Below are 13,587 nucleotides of genomic sequence, written 5' to 3' on the forward strand. Positions count from 1 at the left end.
TCTCTTAGGCACATGGTTTCTTTTATATGGAGAGTTGAAAGGACAGAGTACAGTACAATATCTTCTAGGGTTAACCGATTGTAATCGAGAACAGGTGCCCACCACGCGGTTGTCAATCTCAATAACCATGCCCGCACTGTTCTGCTGCTATTCAATTCCATACAGAACTAGAAAATGTTAGAGAATGCCTTGCCTTGTGTGAAACCCCATGCATCTTCAGTCAATCATGCCCAGCCACACAAACATATATGAGGGACGGCAAGCAACAGCGGGTGTGTGCGGAAACCGGTCAAAGTCTCTTTAAACCAGCTCATTCCTTAAAATGAGAAAAATACGAGGGGCTTAACCACAACCATGGACAGTGTCGGTTTGCGGATTGCTTAATTGATAACTTACATCATCACATTCAAATACAGAACTCATCATTGGCATAAACTCACCCAAATCTCCAGTTCGTTCACGTCTTGTCCCAAAGCCCCAGCTTTCCGAGCCTAAGGTACTACCCTCAGCCTAACTTGCGGAATGATCCAATTCAGTCGCTCGTACATCAAATTGAAGACGTACTCACAACAAAGGATTCAAATATGATTTGCGCAAGCAGAAATCCGAGGGACCCGACGCAAATCACATGCCTAAATTAGCATAAACAAGCCTCTTTGATGGGGGCATGCGAGGATGGCTACCTCTTGGAGCTTTGAGTACTGATCCTAGACCGTTCGTAGCCTCTAGTAAAAAAAGCATGATCCTTGATAACTGACACGTAAATTACAGTAGTACTTCGGGAACAAAGGCAGGATCTCTGCGGCGTTACTAAACTGATCGGGAAGAAGCCGTCGAGGCGACTCCGATTAAAGTACAGACAAGCGCTAACCGCACCCCGGGTAGCTGCATAAAACCATTTAGGCCCTGTCATCACGCGTTCGCAACTCTACAGACAGAAAGAGCGTCTAAGCACGCAAGAATACGATAAGTAGCAATGCTCTAGTTCCTCTGATCACGAAAGTTCCATGGCACTAATGCTATGGCCCGAGAAGATGGCGGGTCAAATCGGGCCAATGTTCATTGTCACAAGGCTGAAAAGGATATTAGTGCCAATTTCTGAATTCCAGGCGATTATAAAAACCACATCTGAATACTGACGGGATGTGACCTGAATTCTGCGCATATGAGACTATTTCTTATGGCTCGGGTGACACCGACCCGGAAGCGGTAGACACAGAGCAAGAGACTCAGCAGATTCCAAGACCGCGGTCTCGAGACCTGCCGGGTCATTAGACTGCCCACCAACGTACCCTACGGTTTTGAGACGCGCACAGCCTTGAGTCTTAGATCTCAAAATGCCCAAATTCCATCATTGGCATCAATTAATATCTCAAAATGGCCCAGCCCTTATAGGCCAGCTCGGCAATGGTACGGTTAGGAATAAAAAAATCAAGAACGGTAGTATTAGGTGCCCAGAGGAAGAACAGTTTGTTGTTGGGCCAATAATGAACTCATCTGTGGTGAAGCAATATGGACAATGCTTCGAGCTTTGGAAATTCTAGTAGCGGTGAGTTTGGTTGCATATTCTTAGTTGCGTTCAAGCTCAATTTGTTGTGGGAGAAGAACGTTTGAAATATCTAGGTGGCTTTAACCCACGGGTGGTCCACCAAGTTTCAATTGATGGTCATTTTTGATACGAGAAACCGTCCATCAGCTCTCTTCCCTTTCTCTGCTGAAAAGCTTGGCCGTCAACGCTCGCCTCAACTTGAGAACTCAATCAAGGACTACCGCAATCCAATAAAGGCTTCCGCATATCAATATCTCGCGCGATGTCGGGTCCTCTGGGCAGGAAAATCAGGGAGAGAACCATCCACTTTCCATCAGGGCCTACTCAAAACTGACGATCCAATCAGAGACCCATAATCAAGCAAGCAGATAATCCGAAACCATCGAGTCGACGTATACTCCAGAAATCACAAGGACTCTGAACGTCAAGGGGGCCAAACCGTGTTGGTGCCTTTGGTGCCTGAGGCATGAGTTAACTCGAACCAAGGGGGTGAGTAAGCTGGTAAACCTCTGGACGCATTTCGCCCTGACGGGCCACTCCCCCGCGCCAGACAGCGAACCTCCTACTATGCTGACTTTGATTTGCATCATTCATTTATTTGCTTGATACTGATCTCAACAAAGGATGGAGGAAACAATCGCCGAGCTACGACATCAGCTTGAGGAAGAGAAGAAGGCGCGAGAAGAAGAGAAGAAGGCGCGACAAGAAGAGAAGAAAGCGCGAGAAGAAGCACAGCGCCGTGAAGTAGCGGAGAGAGAAGCGCGAGAAGACGCAGAGCGCCGTGAAAGAGAAGAGAGAGAAGCGCGAGAAGAAGCAGAGCGCCGTGAAGGAGAAGAGAGAGAAGCGCGAGAAGAGGCAGAGCTGCGAGTGCAGTCCAACACACTGTTTCGCCTTCTCGATCGTTGCCACAACTCTTTATCTCAATCGATCCGAGTCGAGACGGATGCGAATCTCACAACTCAGGGCGACGCGACCAACCCAGTGAACCGACTTTACCCCAAGCGCATAGTCCCTTGGCTTGACTTCCCTCAACTCCAAGAACAAGTCTGGAGGAAAATCGACCGCGCGGGCGCCTTCACCTCGCACCCACTCTTCCCTTCTGATACCCAAATCGATTACGTTGTTACGAATATCCAGAACAGGCCGATCTATTCGGAAGCGTCTCTTCGGAACTTTGAGCGAGATACAGTGGATAACTTTGTCGAGAAAGTCATTAAGGCGTTGCGAGATGATGAACTCCTTCGACATGAGTTTGGAATCCAGGGCCGAGTCACCTTCTATGACCGCGCGAATCTATCAGAAACTTCACTGGAGAACAGCTTGGGACAAATGAATCTTCAGGACGCGCGGACACAACGACCAGCGAAAACTAGGCATGGAAAAGGCAGAGGAAGGGGGAAAGGAGCGGCTCAGAAACAGGAGAGGGAAGGCATTACACGAAGACGCAATCGGCGCGCCGACCAGTTCTGCGTCCATGTTGTGGCTGATGAACGAAAAATACCAGTGTATGCAGTGGAGTTCAAAGCGCCGCACAAGGTGACAATCCCCGAATTAGTAGCGGGTCTACACCAGATGGATCTAGCTCGCGATGTCATTGACCAGGAAGGTGACACGTTTGAGTTTTATGCCACCCACCTCGTCGCTGCGGTAGTCACTCAGATATTCTCATATATGATTGACAGTGGAGTTCAATACGGCTACATCTGCACAGGAGAAGCTTTTGTTTTTCTCCATATCCCGAAGGATGATCCCACAGTTGTTCAATATTTCATGTGTATCCCGAACCAGGACGTGCAGGCGGACGATGAATTGCGTCTCCACCGGACCGCCATCGGTCAGGTGCTTGCATTCACCCTTCAAGCGCTAGCCGCCGAAGCTCCGTCTCAAGAGTGGCATGATGCGGCACACGATAAGCTAAAGACCTGGGAGGTCGAATACCTGGATGTGTTAAGAAAAATCCCCGAGACTCTCCGTAAAGACCCGCGAGCCTCCGATTATCGACCCTCGCACTGGAAACTAGAGCCGAAGACGCACAATACACGATCCCGTGCTCGCTGCAAACAAGACATGTCTACTCCAAAGCATTCGTCGACCGAAGGCAGTGGCAGTGATGAAGAATCGCATTCGCCCTCCACCGCTGCAGCGGCTCGCAGCAGGTCGAGCCGTGGCCGAGGCAACAACCGCCAATCAACTAAGGAAAGCGAAAGCAGACGAGCCGGTCGGGACAACAAACAGACCTCTTGGAAAGACGGGCAGTCTACACGACCCTACTGCACAATTGCCTGCATCCGCGGCATAGTCAACCGAGGCCCTCTGGATAAAGAGTGTCCTAACTGGAAACTCCACGGTGATCAGAGACACTCCATGGGACCGCAGGAGTTCACACGTCAGCTTCACAGTCAACTTGCCAGAAACCGAAACCACGGGTTTGAACAACTCCATGTCTGTGGTCGGACGGGTTACCTCATCAAAGCTACTCTTCTCTCACACGGATACACTGTGATCATTAAGGCTACCACGATGGAGAAGCAGCATCTCCTTCAAGCGGAAGTGGACAATTATCGCTACCTCAGGAGCTTGCAGGGACACCAGATCCCCGTCTGCCTTGGGGCCTTTACACCCCGCGTTGCGTATTGGTACCATGGCAAATCAATGGCGCAGATGATGATACTGAGCTGGTCTGGATCACGACTTCAGCATATCATCAACGATGAAAATTTTGGATTCTTTCACCAGGAGCGCGACAAAGCTCTGACCGTGCTCCAGTCGTGTGGAGTGGTCCATGGCGACAGTGAGTGGCGCAATATGTTGTGGGATGACCTAGGTAGCCGTCTGATTGTTATTGACTTGGAGGACGTGAAATGGTTGAAGCGCCCTCGTACCTTTGAACCAACTTCTGGAAATGCACGGCATGGTCATCGCGCGAAGGTGGGAAAATCCGGGCAAAAACTCTTGTCCAGCTCAACCGCTGTTTGCACATGACGCCCAGGCCCATGGCTACAACTCATTTGAGGCGATTCATGTTCTCGGCTTCCGATAATGAGTCGGAAGGAAGTTTTGATAAGTGATCGCACTTTCTGTTACTGGTCATAAAAACAATTTGCGCCAATTGTGGAAGGTATTCTAAATATATGTGATGAAAGCTCTGAAAAGACTTATTATTGGCGACGTCAAACTTATTTTCCTTGCTACAACTTTCTCGACCGCTCTTCTCCCTGAGTGTTTCACGTTTCAGATGTCCCGGCCCCTCCTTCTCTTCCTTGTCAATACTTTGCTTTCGTCACCCAGCTCTCCACGCAAGAGACAGCATCTGAAGGTGACTTCTTCCGCTCCAAAAGGAACGATAGAACTTCTGCCGGGCTGAATACTTGCTCCGGCATCTTGCTGGCGAAGTCACGAGCAAGCCCCTCGATCGTCTTGTCATCATATTCCTCATTGCGTTGCTTTTGGTTCGGCGACTGCTTGAAGACCGTGTGGAAGAGCTGAGTCGAGATGTTCTGATCGGCAAGCTTGAAATGCACTTTCTTGTCTGAGCGCCCAGACCGAATAAGTGCTTCGTCCAGATGTTCAATATGATTGGTCGTCATGATTAGTATCCGGCCTTCTTGAGATGAGACACCGTCAAGCACATTCAAAAGGCCGGATAGGGTGACTGCTGACTTTGACTCGGTTTCTTGGTCTGCGTCAACGCTGTCCCTGCGTCCCACCCCAGCGGTATCCACGTCCTCTAAGAGAACAATACAGCGCGGCGGAAGCTCAGCAAAAAGCTTCATGAGCTTGCTGTCCGAAATATTCGACAATTGAAGCGTATAAATATCCAGTTCGTGCTTCCCCGCGAGTGATAGACTGAAGCTGGATTTTCCAGTTCCAGGGGGCCCAAACAGAAGGTAACCTCGTTTATACGGGATGCCACGTTCTGCGTACCAGTCTTGCATATCTTGGTCGAGAAACTCGTCCACGTCTCTTAAAACATCGTCCTTTACCTGCTTATCCATGATGACTGTGGAGATGGGTCGGACCGGTCTCACTCTGGCTTTCTTCCACTCTCCCTCGCGGTGTTCAAAGACAGAGACTTTTCTCTGCGTATCCTTGAGATACTTCTCGCGACACTCTTCGATGATATCCTTCAAAATATTTGCATTAAGACCAATGGAAGAGATATAGAGATCTTCTCGATGCTCTTTGACCGCGCAGCGAAGGACAAGCAAATGCCCTTTATACCAAAAAAAGAAAGATCCATCCCAAGGCGAAAACGTCAACGGCTTTTTCTTTGTCGAACATTGGTCGTTTGTCCGCTGTGACGATCTTACTCGAGCAATCAATGAGTGGGCATTGTGGACAAATGATTGGTCAGCTATCCAATCAACTAGCATATCGTATGCTTCGTCGTAATATGAGACATAAATTGTCGATGCTTCAAATTGTCAGTCCCATCCGACAATAACAGGAGGTAAACGAACTGAAGTAACTTCTCACTATCTCCCAAACATAGCGGACTGCATAGCGGGCGAAGAGGATAAAAATCCCGAAAGTACAAAGAAGTCGTGTGTAGCTGTCCGGGTCGCCAGCAAGCAGCTGGCGTGCGGAGGCAGAGACCATACTGAAACCGGGAAAGATGATATCTATCGGAGACATTTGGGAGGAGCTGTGGTAGGAACCACCGTTGATGGTGTTCATTGTAAAGAATGACAAAAGTTTCCGAGAATGATTATATGGGTGCAGCTATAACGTTTCTTGAGAAGATGATTGCGAAATATTCAACTCAAAGTTACTCGACAGTATCGGGTTCCTTTATATGTTGGGGATCAGGGAAGAATGAATGGCTCTTATACAGACCTTGTACATGCAACAGCGCCAATCTCGACCGCCTCGCCCCTCGTTCATTCATCATTCTCACGAAAAACAACGTGCGTATGGCTGCACCAACTATCTTGGGAAAGGTCTATCACAGTAACAATCTCGCATCCGGATAGTGTTGCCTCTAACGAGGTGCTGTCCCCGCAAATCTTGCTGTGTGAAGGAGGTGTAAGATCAAACCAATGTCCAAATATCCTGAAAAGAGAGGCAAAATGCCCGAGACACGCGCCCCATCACAAGTTCTGGCCCCATCTCCATGCAGTGGCCTTGCATTGCAGGATCCACACCCCTGTTGACTGGGAGCAGCTAAGTACCCCGCTCTGGTCCAAAGTGACTTAAAAGCTGGGCAATTTGCCCACATAACCCCGACTAGGTGTACCTCCCAGTGATCAGTCCTTTTTTCCCAACAGTCTTCAGCAGCAAATCCTCGCATATCATGGATACCTACATTCGAATGATCAGCTCCTTGGACGAATTTGATCCTCAGGCTTTGGCCCCCGAAGATTTGGAGACAACTTTAACATCTCTGAAGCAGCAGCTGCTGAAAACGGAGGCTGCGAAACTATTGTTGCCTGCGAAGGAGACCTCTTTCAGTCGTGTTGCATTGGGGAGACTCTCTCATTTACTGAATTTGGTGTTTAGGCCTGATAAGCAGCACGAACCGAAACTGGCAGCTCTTAGGGAATTGGACTCTGTGTCTTTGATCATTTGTGGGCTGAGTCTTACCCAAAAAGCCATCGAGGTTATGCGGAAAGAACTCTTCGATATCTTGCTCGAACAAGCTGTGATCGCTTCTCAAACAACTGTGAAGATTATCGCCAAGAGTGATGAAATAAACAAGGTAGTCCTGAGCTCATCGGCCGACGAAGATTTTCTAAAAAGCAAGTTCTATCGTCCGTATCTTGCAACACATAGCTAACGTAGTCATAGATTATATCAGTCTGAGACGAATTGTTAATGGCACTATACGCCCAAGTCTTCAATACTCTCTCTGCGGAGGACCGTCCTGGTGCTATACTACGATCATCAAGCCGGAGTCTATGCAGACTGCATTCCCTCGGTTGCTTATTAAAGCTGTCCGCGGCTACGTCACAACTTTTCTCCCATCCGAGGGATCTACAGATGGATTAATCAGAGTAATGATTATGTTTGATCAGAACCTCCTTCAAAATCTATTCGGCTGTGCAGAGAGCGACACAATGGCTGCTGGTAAGTGACTTCCAGAACGCACTTGGCTAGTACTGACTTGTAGCAGAGCGGTTTTCCGTCGGTTGCGCTGTGAAGAATCAGATAGCTGTGGCGTTCGGAGATGATGTTTTCGAAGCTATTACAAGCAGTCAAGCCTGGAGTCAGGAAACCGGGGAGATTGAGACTAGGTGTGTGAAGGCAGATATATATCCAGCACAACTCATGATGATCAGTTTGACGGTTGGCTGGACATCATGTTACAATTTCGTAAATTCAATCTACCGGTCGTGATTTCGCCGAACCCCCCTTCGCCCTGACCCGTATGCCTGGTGGTAGCTTCATCTGTCCACTCCCCTCTGCTCGAAAAAGGATCGAGCCATCCCCATCCTGAAACAGTATCTCCTCGCAAGATTCGCATGCAAAAAATTGTTCTTCGGTCAGGGACGCATCGATCTGGTGAGCGGCTCTCTTATCCGACTCTTGAAATGTGGCGGTGGTGAAATCTTGCCAGCGGCTCGCCTGCTCAGGTCAGAAAGAGTATCATAAACACAAGGACATGTGCCATACCAAGTCGGACTCTGTCACCTTCGCTTCATTTGCCATCCGATAGAATCAGGGCACCAAGACTAGTGCACCGCGCGGTTGCCCAAAACAATCGAATGTCGAAAAGTGCGTTCTTCTGGGATAAAGGTGACCGGCTGCGTTCACTAAAAACGTATGGATTGTCGCTAGTAATTGTGAGATGTCGTTAAAATTGATGTCGTCGGCTGGCCGCGGCGAGAATATCAGGACGTTGGTCGTTTGGGCTTGACTGAGGGGCAGAAAGTGTGGAAGACGACGACATGATTACTAAGACTGCCCGATACTGCCCGTTACTACCCCAAGTTAGGCATCCATACTACGCGCTTCATCTTGAACCAGATAATGCTAAGTCATAAATCAGCCGTCAGATGCCCCTGCGAGACATTTCATTCGATGTCAATGTTTCTATCTGCTCTGATATACATAAGCCTGCAAGAGTAGGAACTGCGGATGTCAGCAGTCTAACAACAATGCGGTATCCGGCAAAAGAGGATAGTTCGCAATACGACCGAAATTGATGGCCAGAACTCCTCCAAAATCATGGCAAAATGACCGAGACAAGGGCTGCATGCATCATGAGCATGAGTTAGAATGCTATGCGGATCTTGTATGCCGCTCCAGTCAAGTTTCCTCGAAGGCTAGGCATTTTGCCTCAAAATTTCCTTCTCCGCAACATGTAACCCACCCCATTGTCCTGTTCCTCCTCGGTGGCTCTTGAATTAAATAAGACAGAGCCAAAGTGGTTAATGCAAGCCTAGCAAATGTATAAAACCCTACTTAAGCCAAGCTCAGGAAAAGAAAGGTATGGTTTTTCCTATTCGAAACAACGCAAATATCAAAAATTCAGGAAAAGATGTCTTTCGAGATGATTTTCCAACTGGCTACATCCGCAACAGCATCTTTCTGTTGTGGAACGAGTCTTCTTGTTTGGCTCCTGTCTATCAAGGCCTTCAGCCTACCAAGATTGAGCAGAGAATTTCTCATCTCCAGCCAACTTATTATAGGCAGTGCCGCCTTTTTGGGGCTGATCGGATCTATTCCGCTCGTATTGTTTGAATTGAAGTGGACGAAGGGTAAAAATCCAATCTCCCTTTTCTCAATTCCTATCGTACCTAACTCTATTCCAGGCCTATCTTGGCCAATACTACAGCAGGAAATTGGCAGTGTATTTCTTCTCCTCATTTTAAATGAGGTAAGTGCATTGAATCTGAAAGAGAGTGACACTGACCTCTCCAGTACCTAAGTGTTTCTACTTTGCAATCCTCGTTAACCCATATAATATCTGCCTTATTATTGATGGGAACAATTACTATTCTATCACTTTCATTGTATATTCCGGTGCGATTCGACTGATAATTCCTACCGTGCGTGCTTAATTGACCAAAAATGCAGGAGCACCACAATGCTTTGTTTTCTTCATATATGGTCATCAGCTTGGCTAGTCTCAGCTTCGTCCATGCCCAAATCATTCGAGCCTGGGTCATTTGCTTGAGGCCATGGCATATGCAAACAAGTACTTTCAAATTTTTTTGGCAAAGTCCGGACCTCAAAACTGCCAAGCACCAACGAGCCTTGTGGGGAGCTTCCATTGGTTCAATGGGGCTACTTGTCGTTTTATTAGGCTTGACAATCCTTGCCTGTATAAAAACTAACCTGCAGACTCAGATTGTGACGGTACGTGCCTTTGACTAGTCCATCATCATATTCTACTTACATGCTCCATAGCTCCAGATTGCTACAATAAGCCTAAGAAAGGCGGCACTTTCATTCTACCTCTTCCGAGCCCCGGAACGCAGTATGGAAGTCTTACTTTCGCATGGACACGTTCAACAATAAGACCAGAATTTAGAGTAGCGTGCGAAAGTCTACAACAAAGGATACATCTGTGTCACATAAGAGAAATTCAAGACTATCGTCACTTATTAAAATGCAGCAAAGAAGTAGGAGAGCCAATTGCTCACATTTTATACTTTGAGGCTGCCTCTGAATCTTGATAAAATACCTAGAACAAAGGCCTCATGTGCTTATGCCTTCACGGTGCAGCCGTCCGGGTCGTATGCAACTCCATCTATTGGACGCCCGCCATGTACCCCTCTCTGGTCAATGTTGCTCGAAAGTTAGGTATTTTGCCCGAGGACCCCCTGTCCGTAAAATGCGACGCATCTACCCGTCCTTTTCTCCCTTCGAATTCTCTGCACAGACCCAGTAAATGACAGCCAGTGACAGGGTACCTCTCTTCAACTAAGCAGATTTTGATGCACTCAACCGCATGTTTGCTGCGTTTTCAAGCCCTGATGATGGTCGTCCAGAAACGGATGGAAATAGGCAAGTGCATTAATTATCACAGCGCTAAGGAGATTTCTAATTCACATTCCTCCACGGACTTCCAACTGCAAGCTGGAAACCACGTCAGCTAGTGTGATACACAGTAGGTTAAGAACCTCACTGACCTGGTAAATGACAGGGTTCCCCTCTTCAACTGACGAGATTCGACGCACTCAGCCGCATGCACGCTGCCATTCATCTTCACAGATGCTCTGAACAAGGAGGAAACGCCCTCGGTGGGGCTGATCCATGCTTTTCGCATCCACAGCGCACGGATAGGATAGGGGGCCTTGGACCCAGATTGGGTTTCGCCGAAGCCTAATGATCAACAAAGCCACTCAGTCCTATCGATTGATTGGTGCTTGTGAGCCATAATTAGCGCCAAATGTAGGGGCCGTCACCCTCGAGTTTACGGGGAGGCAGCCTCAGTAATCCCATATGCATTACAGACCCGTCAAAAACAATCTGATGCTCACAACACTACACTTAATATAATGAACTCGCCTGATGTTATGCCCAGGTGACCTGTCATGTCTATTACCCCGCTATCTTGTTGTATAAAGAGAGTGCGAAAGTAACGATTGTCTCTTGAATTTCTCAAGAATCACTCTCGTGGCTTTGTTTCCTATAATATCTGGTCAACAGACTACCTACTCTGCACGGTCTCTATTGGATTTGGATTCTCAAACCTTGATCGTTGAAAACCACTTCTCTGAACCGCTTCTCTCAAGCATATACCTAATTGCCAGAGTCCTTACAAGTACAGTACACGTGCCCTCTATTGCAGACCGGTGGTCTCCCAACTAATACATGTATAGTCCCCGCCTCCATCATGACTTCCGAATCCGACATAACCCATCCCGTGGACGCGATCAAATGTTGCACCTGCGGACAGGAGAAGGGCATGGTCCACGGAGATTGTGGGGCTTGTCCTTCTTGCTGCAATTGCTCCAAGAAAAAGGACTGAATGATCGGAGGCGGGAGAGTGAATAGCTGCAATTTTTGAACTGTCACTGAAGCTGCTTGACCAACAACCAGTCGTAAAAATTCTCCTGAATAATGACTCCGCGGGCTCTCCTGAAACGGTTTACGAAATCCACCGCAGCGCATAAGAGATGGGAGAAACCAAGTAGCGGGAATTATACATATACATAAGATTCCCGTTCTGAAATTCATCTCATATTTGTGATCGTTTGAGTTCCACCGTCACTAGATATAAAATTACGTGAACTTAGGCTCCTTGCGAATCCAGAGGTTGCTGGCGTCTACAATACAAATGTAGTCCTTTCAGTGCAGAGCATATTTCAACGTCATCAGAATGGCTTGGAAGGCTATAGGCATCATAATCCAGCCACATTTGCCTTGTTCTCGGAGATTCAGCATCTGCCAATGGTTTTCTGTGAAGTGCAATGGTTAGACAAATCCGAGGATCGATAAAAGCGAACTTACTCATTGCCATTGAAGACTTCAAAGCCGGTGGAAATAATGAGCACAGGCCGAGCAAGGTCGGCGATAATCTGCTTCACTGGGGCGGCAGCAAAGGGTGATATTATGATCGATTCCTCGTCAATTTCCGCGAATCCTCCTGCACCGTGAGTTCCAACAATCTTGAACTCCTTCTTGGTCAGGATCTCTTCCGCGACCTCTGTATAATCTGGGTCCTGAGCAAGTAATGGCAATGTTTTATTGCCACGACAAAGTTGAGCGATAGTGAGAGCCATCGAATGCTGGATCATGCAACCCATAACATTTTTCACCTCAGAGCTCTCATCCCAAGAGCCGTGCTGCCTTTTTAGCCATTCAGGCGCGGAGCGGCAAAAATCACCGAGCCCGAAGCAGAGAACTTTCTTCACAGTGTTTTTACCGAGTATATCTTGGACCAAGGCTGCCAAGTGCTTGCAGGTCTTGCTATTCTGCCACAACAAGTGTTTCTCGTCAAAGACTTGCATAGGCTGTGCTATAAGCTCTCGGAAGTTTCGTGCAGTCTGATTGCTCCAATCCACAATGTAAGAGCACAGGTAAGTTTCATGTGGGCCGTTGGGTTGTGCTTTCACAAGTTGCCAATATTCTTGGTACTTGACATGGGGTTTCCTAAGGAAAACTTAGATTTCAGGCTCAAATTGGGTCAGAAGACCATACCCACGTACCAGATAGGATTCTGTACTTGGAACATGGGATTGGAAATTTGGATTATGCTTCCATCGATTCGACGGACTGAAAATCGCTCCATTGCATAGGATTGGCGCAATTGTTGTTCTATATTTTCGAGATCTTCTTTCGTCCAAAGCCTGGTACCAGAACTGTACAGATCTGCGACTCTTTGGCTACTGATCCGCCAATCCGTGCACCCGTAGTCGAGCGGTCTTAGAGTTTGTGGCATGGTCTCGTAGCTGCTGATCGAGCAAAGGTGAGGAACAAACAATACGATGAGTTGCCGGGAGGAAAAACCCAAGATTGTTTGGAAAGGGAAGAAATTTATTCGTGTACAAGGATCAGAAAAGAAAAGGCTAGAACTGAGCTGTGATACTCGATGATTGTCTGCTTTTGTGTATGGGTACCAGTGTCGGATACAGTGACAACGTTTGCTTTGAGGGATCAAGAAAAATTCGACCACTCTTCTGCTGACTACTTACCTAACTACTTAAGTACTAGTTAGTTAGGTAGGTAAGGGGGTCAAGAAAAAACCCAGGCAAGAGGAAGCGGTGATCGGTCTGGGGCCACATCCAATGTCATGCCACCAAATTCTATACCGCCTTATACCCTACTGCCAATCGGGACGAGCCCCTCATCCCGATTCCCGACATCTTGAATTGCTGATGGGGGCGTGCCCCCGTATTTCGTCGTGCAACGCTCTGCAGCACGGTTTGATATATCATATTTCCGAGCAACCTGCCCCCGTAGAAGTATGGATAGGTCAAGTAGATTACATATGGGTTAACCACCGCGGCATTGGCCTAAAGGAGGCCGAGATGGAAGCGGACTGCACTCGTCACGATGGAAATAGCTGGTCGGAGGAAATTTATTTTGGACAATAATAACATTTAAAATTTCCCCAATACTAGAATTCGTCTTATTCGCTCGCGTCT

General features: G+C 47.7%; 4 protein-coding genes across 4 annotated transcripts; 2 read left to right on the plus strand and 2 right to left on the minus strand.

Annotated features, from left to right (window-relative positions):
• Nucleotides 1-2,173: 2,173 nt before the first annotated feature.
• N7511_000841 (uncharacterized protein) lies at nucleotides 2,174-4,531 on the plus strand (the record flags this gene model as incomplete). The annotated part of the gene is made up of 1 exon (XM_057123266.1): nucleotides 2,174-4,531. One exon carries the CDS (start codon nucleotides 2,174-2,176, stop codon nucleotides 4,529-4,531), a length of 2,358 nt encoding a protein of 785 aa, XP_056988999.1.
• A 281-nt stretch (nucleotides 4,532-4,812) lies between these two features.
• Nucleotides 4,813-6,226, minus strand: N7511_000842 (BCS1 and AAA domain-containing protein; the record flags this gene model as incomplete). The annotated part of the gene is made up of 2 exons (XM_057123267.1): nucleotides 4,813-5,963; nucleotides 6,010-6,226. The coding sequence occupies 2 exons, from the start codon at nucleotides 6,224-6,226 to the stop codon at nucleotides 4,813-4,815; spliced, it is 1,368 nt and encodes a 455-aa protein (XP_056989000.1).
• Nucleotides 6,227-6,842: 616 nt separating this feature from the next.
• N7511_000843 (uncharacterized protein) lies at nucleotides 6,843-7,885 on the plus strand (the record flags this gene model as incomplete). The annotated part of the gene is made up of 3 exons (XM_057123268.1): nucleotides 6,843-7,299; nucleotides 7,337-7,615; nucleotides 7,662-7,885. The coding sequence occupies 3 exons, from the start codon at nucleotides 6,843-6,845 to the stop codon at nucleotides 7,883-7,885; spliced, it is 960 nt and encodes a 319-aa protein (XP_056989001.1).
• A 3,794-nt stretch (nucleotides 7,886-11,679) lies between these two features.
• On the minus strand, nucleotides 11,680-12,927 carry N7511_000844 (uncharacterized protein). Its single transcript, XM_057123269.1, has 3 exons — nucleotides 12,649-12,927; nucleotides 11,951-12,592; nucleotides 11,680-11,898 (listed from the first exon to the last, which is right to left on the minus strand). Exons 1-3 carry the CDS (start codon nucleotides 12,879-12,881, stop codon nucleotides 11,733-11,735), a joined length of 1,041 nt encoding a protein of 346 aa, XP_056989002.1. The 5' UTR covers nucleotides 12,882-12,927; the 3' UTR covers nucleotides 11,680-11,732.
• Nucleotides 12,928-13,587: the final 660 nt, after the last annotated feature.

The sequence above is a fragment of the Penicillium nucicola genome, assembly GCF_028828085.1.
Source record: "Penicillium nucicola strain IBT 29836 chromosome Unknown utg000001l, whole genome shotgun sequence".
Classification (NCBI taxonomy): domain Eukaryota; kingdom Fungi; phylum Ascomycota; class Eurotiomycetes; order Eurotiales; family Aspergillaceae; genus Penicillium; species Penicillium nucicola.